This window comes from Kryptolebias marmoratus, linkage group LG24 (assembly GCF_001649575.2).
Source record: "Kryptolebias marmoratus isolate JLee-2015 linkage group LG24, ASM164957v2, whole genome shotgun sequence".
NCBI lineage: Eukaryota > Metazoa > Chordata > Actinopteri > Cyprinodontiformes > Rivulidae > Kryptolebias > Kryptolebias marmoratus.
The window spans coordinates 16,014,076-16,027,573 of NC_051453.1; the positions used below are offsets into that span (position 1 = coordinate 16,014,076).

A 13,498-nucleotide genomic window follows, 5' to 3' on the forward strand; every position below is an offset into this window, starting at 1 on the left:
CACATAGCACATGTTTTTATTTATTTATTGATTTATTAGTTTGGTTCTGAAAGTTTCAAAGGTACAACTGATAGTGTGAGCCTTCGTGATTAGTGTCATGTAGTTTTGCAAATTATGAAATGTAAACAAGGTCTTGCAGGTCATACATTTTTAGCCATCTCAGGAACAATAAACTAATTGTAGTAATACTGCAGGAATACCAAACTCAAGTTTCACAGTAAGTAAAAAGACTTATTAGTTAAAACTTACACACTTTGACAACTGAAGGATCATGTAAATGCAGCATTATTAATCTGTGTTGCTGCACCAGACAGCTGCGTTCTTGAACATGCGCAGCCAGGGTGAAGGGGTGAGGGAAGGCCTGAGGGCCCTCGGAGCCCAGGGCCACTGCCAGCTCAGGGTGCAGCGCTCCGGGTGGGGCATCATGGCCAGGTGTCTGCCGTCCCGGGAGATCAACCCTGCAACACCCCGTTGGGAGCCGTTAGGGTTCAGAGGGTACTCTTCAGTGGGGCGACCCTGATCGTCAAGATAACGGAGGGGGGCAAGTCCGCTGGAAATAATCAGGTTTTGAGCTTGGGAGCTACGGAACTGCATTAGACCTGCAGGAGGGAAAGAATCAATATCAAACCCCAGCTGCTGATTAAAAATCCACCTGATGATTCAGCTAAATGAATCAGTGCTGTGCAAGATAAAAAAAACAACTTATTTGTGCTCACTTGCAACATCAGCACACCTAAAGTGGTTCTGACTTTACCTTCTCCGTGTGCAACCCAGACTCCCAGAGCAGAACCCTCCATGCCTCTGAACCAGATGGACGGCGACTTCCGGATCCCAACGCTGACAAACCGTGACTCAAATCTGCCAGACTTATTATGGGTCAGCACCACTTCAGATTCTGATCAAAAAAGAAGTAAAAAGATCAAACAATGAATCAGTGCTGTGCAAGACTTTAAAAACTTCTTTAACATTACTCACACGCTGCGGTTTGATAATCTGACTTCAATACTTAAGCACTGTTTTGTTTAATTTCCACAGTTAGAAGAAACGCTTGATTTGTTTTGTCTTCTCCATCTTACCTGCTCCATCCTCAGCCTCTCCCACCCAGCCCAGCAAGGCGAGCAGCTGGCAGCCGTTACACACTCCCAGACTCAGAGTGTCTTCTCTCCGCTGGAAGTGATCAAATTCAGCCTTAGCCTTAGGGTTGTAGGCAACGGTTGCAGCCCAGCCTTTATGAAGCAAATACATTATTATGCCAAAAATAAATTGGCATCTCAAAGTGGTTCATAGCTGTGTATACATGTGGTGTTTTTTTTTTGTTTTTTTTTAACCTTTAGCTGATCCCAGGACGTCTGCATAACTGAATCCCCCGACAAACACGACAGCTTTGAAAGGATCCAGGGTTAAAGAGCCGGAGCAGAGATCCTGCATGGTGACGTCCCAGACCTACACAGCCATCATCAGAAGGGTGAAATCACGACGAGAATGTTACACAGCTTTAAATGATCGCGCACAGAGCTTTTAATTACCTCAAAGCCCGACATGTACAGAGAGACAGACATCTCTCGATCTCCGTTGCTGCCCTCCTCTCTGACCACAGCAACACGTGGAGGCCCTGCAGCTGGAAGAAAGAAACATTTCAAAGATGACTTTATAATAAAGATAACCCACAGAATGAGCTGCGTTTGAAGACGACACACATATTCTTGATAATGGTGCCAGTCTTACTAAGCTGGCGGACGTTGGGTGTTTCAGAGGGGTCAAAGGTTAGTTTGAAATATGGCTGGGTTCTCTTGGAAAGCCCCTCCTTTTCCTGTTTCACACAGAGCTCGTTGGCTTGGAGGCGCTCTAGCTGGAAACTGGTGTCCTCCCAAACTGCTCTGAGATCAGGCAGTGATTCATGCAGAACCTCCTGTCTGTCCACTTGGACTCTGACCTGAAACGCAAGAAATGATGACAGTCGATACAAGTGAGAAGAAAAGGCTTTTTGTCCCGGTCCATGCTGAGGAAGACTTCTCACCATGGCTTCTGGTCCGAATCCACAGGTTCTCCCGATACGAAGGCACTCTACGCCAGCAACGCTGTAACTCCGACAAACTGTTTCTACATCAGACTGTGAAACCTCCAGAATCAAACCCAGCTCCTCACTGAACAGCAGCTCCATGACTGCACAGACAACACGAGGCACAGGTTAACTCAATAACCACAAATCACAGAAAAACAGAAACAAACAGATGAACTTCATGACCTCCAAATCCTCCCGACAACAGCTCAACATCAACCCCACGATTTCCTGCAAACGCCATTTCTAACAGGCAGGAGATGAGGCCTCCATCGCTGACATCGTGTCCTGCACTGAGCAGACAATCTGAAAGAGCACAGATAAATAGATTCAATTTCTCTTCTTTTTTTTTAGACAAGTTTAAAGACAGCTTTAAAATAGTGTTTAAAACTGATAATTAAATTTCTTGAAAAGTAGCAACATTATGTAGTGAAATACACACTCAAACCACCAGGTGGCAGCCTGATCAAGATACAAACCTGAAGCTCTGAAGCAAGAGACTTAAAATAAAATTAAATATGCGTTTCCTCACAGATTGAAGCTTAGTAAAGATATTACATACATTATTTCTCCCTAAATGTGAAAGCGTGCAGTTTCACCTTCTATGAGCTTCTGAGTGGTGTTGAAGCAGGCGGTCAATAATTCAGGCTGGTCCAGGTCCGGAGGGCAGTCTCCCAGCTGCTTGTAGCACTGAGCCAGGGCAGAACCTCCGAGACGATGACGGCCTGGACTGAGAGGAACCCACAACAACACGCCTGCAGACAAAAAGAAAAGATCAGAAGAAGCCTGGCTGTCAGGAAACACGCGCGTGTCGGATGTGTCAAATCTGAGTGGCAGAAAAAAAAAGAAATTAAAGGCCTAGCATTCTTTGAAGGAACAGATAGGAACAGAAACATCAATCCGCCTTCTCCTTTAGCGGCAGGCGATAATAAACAAAGATTTTTCCAATTTTTGCAAGTTCTTTTTCAATCACAGCCAACCAATCAGTAATGAACTTTGAACTGTTTATATCCGAGGTTCTGTGTTTGTACAAGTTAGCTTTTTTGTGTCCGTCAGCACATCGCACCTTTGCCATCTGGATCCTCAAGGTCAGGCGTCACCGTGGCAGTGATGTCAGGGCAAACAGCATATGCAGAAATAACCAGAGCACCTGACACAGAAACAGATCAAACGTTTCATTTAACCCCGTGAAGTACACAAAGCCGTGTACAACCACGCAGACACACACAGTGACAGCGAACCTGGAGCTTTGACCGTCTCTTTCCCCACTCTCGCTGCCATACTCAGAGAGTCCTTGCCCCCATCGATGGCTACTCCCAGTTGACCCATGACCTCGCACATGGCTTTGCAGGCCTCCCACAGGCACGCTCCTTCCCCAGGCAGCTTGGCAGCCCACATCCAGTTCCCACTACACTTCACATCCTGAAACACACACGACAAAGAAAAAAAATATTAAATTTCTCTGCAATATGTCTTAAAGCTAATCTAAAGAGAACCTAGAACTGTTTAATCAAATCAGATTAAAGTATCCTCTGTGTATTTAAGGTGAACATGTGTTTTTATTTTATGATATCTGTAAGAAAGGTCCACCTTCAGCGCTGTGACTCTGGCAAACACCAGATTGGTCAGAGCCTCTCCGACAGCCATGCGAGCCCCCGCTGCAGGACAGAGCAGCCCTTTAATTGGTTGCTCCCCGATGGCGGTCGCCGCTCCCTCCAGGCCGAACGGCGACAGAGCGACGACTGCCACGTCGGCCAATGGTGTGTGAAGAGGGCCGACGCACTGTTGCTGGGCAACCAACCCAGTCACAGACCGGTCCACCTAAAGGAGAAGGGAAGCAGGGGCTTGCAGAGTCACAAAATGTCTGCACAAGTTCATTTTGCAGGCAGAAAACGCGTTCCACCGGGATGTGACAGAACCTTGTTGGTCAGGTAACGTTTGGAGGCGACGGCGGGCAAACGCAAAACTCGCTGCAGGGCGGCTTTAACTGTCAGGTCAGCAGAAAGACTCAGCAGCTGATGGGTTGAGGCCAGCTGCTCCATCTTAAATTCTTTCTGTGGCATTTTGCCCAGGACCCACTCCAGCTGCAGGTCAACGGGATGGCGCGCACCGTCTGCCTGTTCGCCTCCCTCATCGTCCACCAGCACGATCTGTGAGAATTTACACCCAGATAATCACACTCCTGCGAGGCTGATGAGCGAACAAATGACCAGTGATGATTGGGGAGACGTGCCTTTCCATCTCCTGTGATGTGTCCCACAAAGTCAACAGGACACTTCTCCCTCCGACAAACCCTCTCCAGGAAGGACTTGTCTGATGGACGCAGCAGAAGAGCATTGCTCTCCTGATACTCTGCGCCCCACAGCTCCAACACGCTCAGTGTCGGGTCGCCTTTCTACACACAGACACAGAAAGAAGAGAGAAACAAGATTAAACCAACAAAACATAACTCTTTTGCAAATATTAACAAACGTTTTTGAAGCTTTTTTGAGCTGATTACCTTGAATCTGCTGCAGTAGATAACAGCTCCTGCTGGCTCGCTCAGCTCCTTCAGAACGTTACCTAAAGAAGAAAATATGGCTCATAACCTTTAATTATGAATACTTTGTAAATAAATAAAACCCCAAAGTCCACAGTTTGGTACCATTTCCTCCTGCCCCCTGATCATGAATACTGCAGATAGGGTTCCCACTAATTCTTTCCAAACATGCCCTGAGAGCCCGATTCATCTTCTGCTCCATCTCAGCATCGCCCCTCTGGACCGCCCCCAGATCCCTGTTGCTGCAGTTGTCCCCTTGAACCTACAAGCATACACAAAAAATATATATAAATGGTTAAAAATTGCGCTGTGATGGTACCAAAGGGATTTGTTGTAAGATCCGTACTTGAACAGAGGACGCCGCTCCTCCTCCTACACCGATCCGATACACCGGCCCTCCGATCTTCACCACCTCCATCCCTTATTGACAGCAGCAGCAGCAGAGTGTAAGTCACTCATCGATATATTTCTAAATATAGCTTCAAAAGTGACTGGACGCAGCTGAGACACGCAGAGTTGAAGTATTACCAGGTTCGGCCTCTTCTTTCTTCACGTGCGTGTCTTCAATAGACCCGAGGCCACCACTGAACATGATGGGCTTGATCCACTCCCGTCGCTCCCCGTCAGGCAGCCGCATGCCGAAAGATCGAGCAAAGCCTAAAGGAGGGGGATCGAATGATTTTGGTAACTGAACATTGTATGGAAAACAGTTCATGAACACATAGGGTTTTGTTTAATTCTGAAAACAGCAGTAAAACCAGCTGGGTCTCCTGTTTTGATCCAAGTTTAGGACTAAACTGTTATTTGTTCTATAATCGCTGCAGCAGGTGGAGCAGTGTTTATTTCTTACCTGCCAGGACAGGTTCTCCAAACTTGTTGCCGTAGTCCGACGCTCCGTCACTGGCCTCAATGGCGACCTGCAGGGGAGGGGCAAAGCTGGAGGGATACTCCCATTCTTCTCCTTCAGACTCCCAGGGCAGACGGTACCCTGGGGTGGAGGACAGAGAGTAAAGTCAGGCTAATAAAAGAAGATTTTCAGTATCTTCCATCAAAAAAAATACCTTTTCTCCTATTTGGTAAATCGCATCCGTGAATATATTTAGAAACTGATTATTTTTCTCAATTTAGATGCTCTCAATGAGGCATCATTTAAGTCTTTTTGTTTGTCATTGTTAACATTTTACTATAGGATCTTCAGCTTTAATGATGGACTAAAAAGAAGGGCAGTGATGGAAAAAATGACCAATCTAGACAAAGTTAAACCATCTTGGGGCAAGCATCACAATATAAAACATTTCACAGAATTTATTTCCTAAAATTCATTGGAATAAACATTTTTTTCCTCAAGTTCATTTTTTTGTGTTCCTTGCAAATATTTAAGAAGGTCAAAAAGAGCTCTAGTGATTTAATAAGCCTACTTATTTGACAGGAAGGTCCTGCTCAGAATCTCCCATCTAAATGCTTATCAGTGAACGCTAGGGTGTTTGGATTAAGTCCCACAGTCCGCTTTTCCATGAAAACTGATCAGTCAGTTCTTAAATCACACACAACCTGCTCTCAGCATGTTAGGCACTCACTGAAACTGCAGGTTAAGCCTGACCTGCTGAACAATAAATCCTGCTTGTACTGCAGCGCTCAGACTCCCACAGATCTTACCTAATAGTGTTTTATCAGCAAAAAAAAATAAAAAATACAATCCACCCAATTTACGCTGACTGCTATGATCTTTGAATTTTTAAAATTCTGCTCAAATTGTTTCAATTTTTTTGTCTGAACTGCTTAAAAATAATGCTGTATTTCCTTCGCCTAGGCTCAGTAAAGACTAAACTTTACATCTCTGGTGTTTTTTCTTTTTTGAGTGAACGATCTTTATTAGCACACAAAGCTGTTGTTTACAGCACAAATTTAGTTTTCAAAATTAAAAAGGGGTAAGTGATAGGTAAGCAGTCAGTGTGTTTGGCCAGTCAACATACACTTACGCTTCTGCCCCTTCAGACATTTATGGGTTTCTTTAGAGCTAATAAAGCTCCTACTCTGAAGCAGGAGGTAAATAGATCCTATAAAGACAGCTTTAAACTATAAACAGTTCCTGTAGGGTGGAAACAAACAAACAAAAACATTAAATGTTGGTTTAAACTGTGAAAAGGTACCTACATTTAAAAAAACACCAAATATGTAGACCTCAGGAGGCAGGCTTTTAGCTGGCTCCTACACCAGCTCCCAGATTGTTTTAGAAATGATTTACAGCTTATTGATTACTTTCAAAGCTCTTTGTGGCCTCTGGCTCAGATATGCGTCGATTCTTCTTTGTCGTTTAAAAATCTTAGGTTTTCAAAACGCTCTAATCTGTTGACCCACTCTCCAGGTGCTCAGAGCCTGACCCGGTATGTGCAGGTTTCCGAAGCAGTATCCTGCTGTTCCAGCGATGACATGTCCTCCTCTTCCAGCACTCTGGACGTCTCTGATACGTCCTCCGGTCCCTGTGGTGGCACCGCTGAACGGGGCAACACCTACGAGGTTCATTCAGAAAGGGATGGAGTTACTCTTTGGGATAACGACACATGAGGACGTGTCTGTGAAATGTTCAGAGTTCTGACCTGTTGGGAAGTTGTGTGTCTCCGCGGTGAAGATGACGTGTCGCAGCGAGCGTCGCGTCTCATACGGGCTTGCTTGGGAAGGGTCTTTTGGACAAAGGCAATCGAGTTTCATGCCTCGGATACCACTGGACACAGACAGATTTCACACAGAGTCAGTACTGACACAATCGCACCCCACAGGACCCGGGAGCTGCGCTGTTTCCAACAAAACCTGCTGTTGTCGCAGAACTTGATGACGTTGTTCTGGTTGCTGTGCCGCTGGGTGTCCATTATGAGGCTGAAAAGAGTCTCCTTCTGCTCCTGCCCATCAATCACCATCCGCCCGCGGAAGAACCAGTGACGGCTGTGCTCACTGGGGCACCGAGACACACACACACAAAATAAAGACAAGAGAATATTAAAAAAATAAAGTCAACAAACAAAAGCTGCAGAGCTGAAAAACTCACAAACACAAAGCAGTTTGGCAAATTCGCTTTTTTGAAGACAACCCCCTACCTGTTGGACTGGGCTAGGTCGAAACACTCCACACTGGTGGGGTTCCTTTTAATTCTCTGGAACATGGACGTGTAGTAGTCGAGATCCCAGGAGTCAAAGGCCAGACCTGCGGCACAAACAACCCACACAGCAGCATGAGAACCAAACAATGAAGCACAAAACTGCCTGAAAATGAATCTGTGCAGCAAAAATACACTTTTCCAGTATTTAATAAACAGCACACTTACACACACAAGTTAACAACAAATATCTGCAAGCTTTAAGACACAACAGAGCTTTCTGTGCAAGTAAACTACAACCCGCATTATGAAAAGGTTGAGATTTTTAAATGTAAATAAAACAGAATGCAATAATGTGCAAACCCTATAAACCCATACTTTATTCACATTAAAACACAGTAAACATATCTAACTAATAAGGTTTCTTGACTACAGATCAGTAAGAGAACTGGATATTAAAAGAGCATTTTAGAGAAGCTGAATCTCTCACAAGTAAAGATGGGCAGAGGTTCACCAGGCCGTGAGAAAACTGCAGCTAAAATTAGTGGAACAATTTCAGAATAATGTTCCTCAACGGGAAATTGGGAACACTTTAAATATCCCATCATCTGCAGTTCCATCCACAGATGAAGGTTAAAGCTCTATCAGGCAGAGAAAAAGCCAGATGTGAACACCATCCAGAAACGCTGCTGTCTTTTCTGAACCAAAACTCATTAAAAATGGACTGAGGCAGAGAGGGAAACTGTTCTGTGGTCAGACAATCAAAATTATTTTTGGAAACCTAAGACACCCCGTCTTAAAGAGAAGAGGGACCACCCAGCCTGTTATCAGTGCAGTTGAAAAGCCAGCTTCCCTGATGGTATGGGGGTGCGTTAGTGGCAATGGCATGGGCAGCTTACACATCTGGAAAGGAACCATCAATGCAGAAAAGTATATACAGGCTTTAGAACAACATGTGCTTCCATCCAGATGATGTGTGGGGTTGTAGATCATTTAAGAAATTATTTACTTTCAAGATCATCAGGCAAAATATAACTATATGACACCTTTAATGAAATTCTATTATACACCATGTTTTTAATTAACTGGCACAGCAAAGTCATACCAAGAACTAATAAATCCAATCCGGTATAGTCGCCTTGATAAATTAATAGACCACATTCTTAATTATTTCCTTAATTCACCATCTGGGTATGGAAGAACTAACAAAACATGCACTGAACTGAATCTCATCTGAAGGAGCTGCATGTGAATATTAATGAGCATGCGGTACATTCTGTCACCGTAACTCGTGTCGGCCATAAACTGTCTGCTAAATTAAACACACAACAGTACTGGTTCGTTCAATTAAAAAAAATAAAATCCTTAAATTAGAAAAAATTTAAAAGACTATGATATTATTATTGGTAATTTTGGGGACTTTGCTGCTTAAAATCCTCTTTTGTAATAGGAAATATGGCATTTTTGCATTTAAAAAATCATAAAAACCTCTTTTTGGGCTGTTAAAGCAACTTGAATATCTAACCTCAGTTTAATAAACGAGCTCTGTTTTTAGGTTTCATTTCATTAGTGAAGCACACACACTAACCACACACACACACACACACACGTCAGATAATCAGCAGCATCGTTGCCATCTTGTGACTTTAATGTCATGCATCCTGTGACATTATGGCCTCCATCAGCACACACGGTGTACTTACTGATCGCTGCAAGACTGAGAGAAAGCATGAAGAGGAGAGAGACACGTCACAGTGCGTTAAAATAAACCACGAGGCTCAAGTAAAAGCATGGGGGAGAGAGATGGCGTTAGCTGGAAACGTGTCAAAAGTCTCACCCAGCTCATCGTTGGCTGCCTCCAAGGCGGCTCGACCCTTCCCCACGATGTCCACCTCAAACACCGCCTGGGGTTTGGTTTCCACGGCGAAGGAGCTGATGGGATGTTGGTAGACACACTCAGTCATGCTGTCGTGCAGACACTCTACCAGCCTCTTTATGTCCCCGCTGAGCTCGCTCTCACTCTGTCCATTCTTGGGCTGGAGAGGAAACAGACGGGTCACTTCAGGGGCTTTAAAATGAGACCATTCTGAATCTTAAATGCTCGTCTGCGAGCGCTGACACCTTGATGAGAAACCTGCGAGAGAGCTCGACCCGCGTGACGTCCGTGAGGCCGGCGCTCTGGCAGATGGACACGGCGTTAGTGGACCAGGCGGTGGAAAAGTTCAACCTAAAAAAACGTGACCCAAACAGGAAAGTTATATGAATTTGCTGAACTTTAGAATAAATCTTACTGCCATTTAAAAAAAAAAAATCTATAAGTGAGGCAACAGGCAACAGTCTGACAAACTCCACCACTTTTTAAGACATCTATATTACATAACCCCGGACACAGCCCAACAGCCAAAATAAAAATGTAAATTTTATCCAGTCAGGCATAAATGTGCATGATATTTTGATGCATGGATCCACTGTTTCTCTTTTCCTTCTGCTGAAACCAGCTGAAATCAAATCAATTTATCACACATTCTGATTTTGACTTTCAGGATGTCAGGCCTCCGTGGGATATCGTGAATATTCATTAAGAGTTCAGGATGAATATTCATGCTGATCATAATACCCTGCTATCCTCTTGTCATGAATAAATGAAATTTAATACGCTGAATATTTCTTAAGTACATATTTAACATGGTAAGCATTTAAAAATCTGGAACTATTCCAAGATTTGCCCTGCAACAAAACCCTGATATCTCGCTTGGAGCTAAAGTGGGGCTTCAGATTTTCCATCTTGGTGCTTGTACATATTTATTATTGGGCTCTGTACAACACGTAGTCAGGTGACGCTGAGAGTGGACGATGTTTTCTGATCACAGATACAACTGAAATCCCTTTACTGCTAAAACTCAAGTGTGTTGAAATCATTAATGTTACCTTGGTCCAATCTCCACCAGCTTCTCCCCACTGCCCTCTGTGAGGTTGGGTTTGTCAGACAGCGGTTCTGTCTGCAGGGGAGGACGAAACAACCAGAGGAGAACCTCCTTCTGCTCAGCACCAAGACTCTCAGAACCTGCAGCAGAGACCAAAAGGAAGCACAAGGAAAACGGAGGAATTTAAAAGAGCGGCGATACAACCCCAGTCCTGAAAAAGTTGTGTGTCAAATGTAAATAAAAACAGAATTCAGTGATCTGAAAAATTCAAAACCCCATATTTTAATCACAATGACACATAATGAACGTATCAAATGTTTAAACTGAAAAATACAAAAACGGACCATTAGTTAGATTAGTTAGTTTCTGAATTTTATGGCAGCAACACATCTCAAGAAATTTGGGCAACAAAAGTAAGCGGCACAAATAAGGAACAGCTGGAGGAGCATTTTGTAGCTAATTAAGTTAATTGTCGACAGGTCAGTGAGAGGGGTGGGGATAAAAGGAGCATTTTAGAGAAGCTGAGGCTGTCAGAAGTAAAGATGGGCAGAGGTTCACTAGACTGAAAAATTTGTAGTCTGTGTTTAAAAATAGTAGAATTCTTTCACGATATTGTAGAAAATAAGGAAGACATTTATCATGTCATTACCATCGTCTGTGAACACAGTTCACCATGTCATCCACAGATGAAGGTTAAAGCTCTATCAGGCAAAGAAGTCAGATGTGAACACCATCCAGAAACACTCCTGTCTTCTCTGGACCAAAGCTCATTTAAAATGGACTGAGGCAGAGAGGGAAACTGTTCTGTGAGCCTGTTATCAGCACACAGTTCAAAAGCCTGCCTCTTTGATGGTATGGGGGTGCATTAGTGCCTGTTGAATGGGCAGCTTAGACATCTGGAAAGGCACCACCAATGCAGAACAGTATAAACAGGTTTTAAAACAACATAATGCTACCATCCAGCAAAGAAGACCCAGGACTGTAGAACACCTAGACTCCTTCGTCAGCTAAGAATGGGACAAAGATCACCTCTAAAACCTCCAGCAGCTGCTCTCCTCAGGTCCAAAAATGACCTTTTCCCCCCTCTAATAAAACTGGTATAATTTTGTAGTTTAAACATTTGATGTGTTAACTAGACTCCATTGTGAATAAAACACAAGTGTTCTATTTTTATTTACGTCTCTCCAGAACCGGGGCTGTACGTGGGAGAGCAAGTTCAAACCTGGAAACCCCGACACAGTGACGAAAATGCCGAACCCACACACTCACCTGTCAGCCCCACGTTGAAGCAGAGCTCGGTTCGGATGGACAGGTGAGGGCAGAGCTCCGATGCTCTCCGCACGGCTCGACCGTTCAGAGCTTCGTTACTGTAGAACCTCACTACAGCCATGACTGACGGAGACAGGCAAATGAGTCCGGTTCAGAGGCTCCTTAAAACCTAATCAAAACGAAAATCCTTCACTGATGAAATATCCATCTTCTGCAGGATTGCATTAATAAATCAGAGGTCAAAGGTTTAAACTGATCAATGATTGAGGAGCTCTCCATTGACCTTTGTCTCCAGATTAGTTCAGGGCAGCTCAATAATAATAATAATGTGTAGAAGTGAGAGAGAGACCTTAAAAGTGGCTTATATTAAACCTTTATAACTTAGTTTAGACACTGCACTGCACAAAAGTACGAGACGCTTTATTACTAATGATGTTGAGATAAGGTCATGGAAAAAGGCATTTGCAGCATGACAACAAAAAAAACAATCACTGAAAAATCAATAATAATAAACTATTGAGCAAAGTTATTGCACAAAGACTGTACAGTTTTCTTAAAAATACAAAAAAAACTTACTTTAAACAAACTATTAATCAAATACCTGAACTGGGTTGTCTTTCTTAATTCCTAGTTAATATACAAAGCTATTTATAGCATTTTTTAAAAATAATATCAGTCTATTGTTTTGCACTTTTAAAGTAAAAAACGAGTTTGTTTTCACTGCTTCTCTCATGTATTTTGTGTAATCTGAGCTGTTAAATTCTTCCATATTAAAGCTGCTCTGTGGTTATTTACTTTTGTCAGTATTGTAGCTGCATGTCTAAGATGAACTCATTCAAACTATAATATGAACACACACACACATACACACACACCTCTTTGTCATGACAGTGTAAAGTGATGCAACATATTCATAGCAATTAGTAAACAAAATACCAGCTGTGTGACCTGCCCAGACTAAAAGGGACCCCATGCTTTCTAACATTGATTGCTCCATGTTGTTTGCTCTGTCGAAGCTAAAAGTTAGCAGAAAGCTAACTTACGTTTCAGCTTCAGCAGTTTGAGTTTAGGACGGAAACTTCAGACGCTCCTGGAGCTTTTTTTGTAGGGGAGGGGGGAAACCTCTGGTCCCGCTGGAAGGACTGGAGCTGGTTCGGCTGACCCGGAGTCACAGACCCTGAAGAAGGATGGACGGAGCTCCGACACTCACGTGTGTGGGTGAAGCTCTAAACTGACGCATGCGCAACAGGGGAGGGATGTCACAACCCGCGTCCCCTTTCCTTTGGAAAGGCCGTGAACGCATCACGTCAAAACCTCAAACTGGGACGCTTCCTGCGAGTCCCCTCAAACAAGCGTGACTACTTACTTTGCAATGATTGAAACAGATACTTTATTTTTGCCTTAAAAACTTTACTGCAAGTATTTCACACCTGCAAACTAGTTTTAAGAAACATTAATCGCTGAGAATGTACATGAAAGTTTTTTAATCAAATTGTAATTACTGCAAGTTGTTCAAAACTCTCAAACCTTAGTGGAGAAGGCATTCAAACAGCATTTAATCTTTCATTATGGAATTTTTTGATAATTAAAAATAATTTAACTCAGTCTGTCAAAGG

At 43.4% G+C, this 13,498-nt stretch overlaps 1 protein-coding gene across 3 annotated transcripts; it reads right to left on the minus strand.

Moving 5' to 3' along the window:
* Window positions 1-23: 23 nt before the first annotated feature.
* pfas (phosphoribosylformylglycinamidine synthase) lies at window positions 24-13,122 on the minus strand. Of its 3 annotated transcripts, none has more exons than XM_017407236.3 (28): window positions 12,926-13,122; window positions 11,883-12,005; window positions 10,618-10,753; window positions 9,811-9,916; window positions 9,527-9,725; window positions 7,691-7,796; window positions 7,407-7,547; window positions 7,196-7,320; window positions 6,980-7,108; window positions 5,449-5,586; window positions 5,127-5,255; window positions 4,945-5,018; window positions 4,704-4,860; window positions 4,560-4,621; window positions 4,293-4,454; window positions 3,979-4,209; window positions 3,650-3,880; window positions 3,301-3,481; window positions 3,126-3,209; window positions 2,659-2,814; window positions 2,246-2,365; window positions 2,018-2,163; window positions 1,726-1,933; window positions 1,527-1,618; window positions 1,329-1,443; window positions 1,077-1,226; window positions 755-895; window positions 24-599 (listed from the first exon to the last, which is right to left on the minus strand). In XM_017407236.3, exons 2-28 carry the CDS (start codon window positions 12,001-12,003, stop codon window positions 289-291), a joined length of 3,951 nt encoding a protein of 1,316 aa, XP_017262725.1. In that variant the 5' UTR covers window positions 12,004-12,005; window positions 12,926-13,122; the 3' UTR covers window positions 24-288. The 3 variants fall into 3 exon arrangements, with proteins under 3 accessions (XP_017262725.1, XP_017262724.1, XP_017262726.1); XM_017407235.3 differs by having other exon boundaries at window positions 11,883-12,051; XM_017407237.3 differs by lacking the exons at window positions 9,811-9,916; window positions 10,618-10,753; window positions 11,883-12,005; window positions 12,926-13,122 and adding an exon at window positions 9,393-9,406 and having other exon boundaries at window positions 9,527-9,646.
* Window positions 13,123-13,498: the final 376 nt, after the last annotated feature.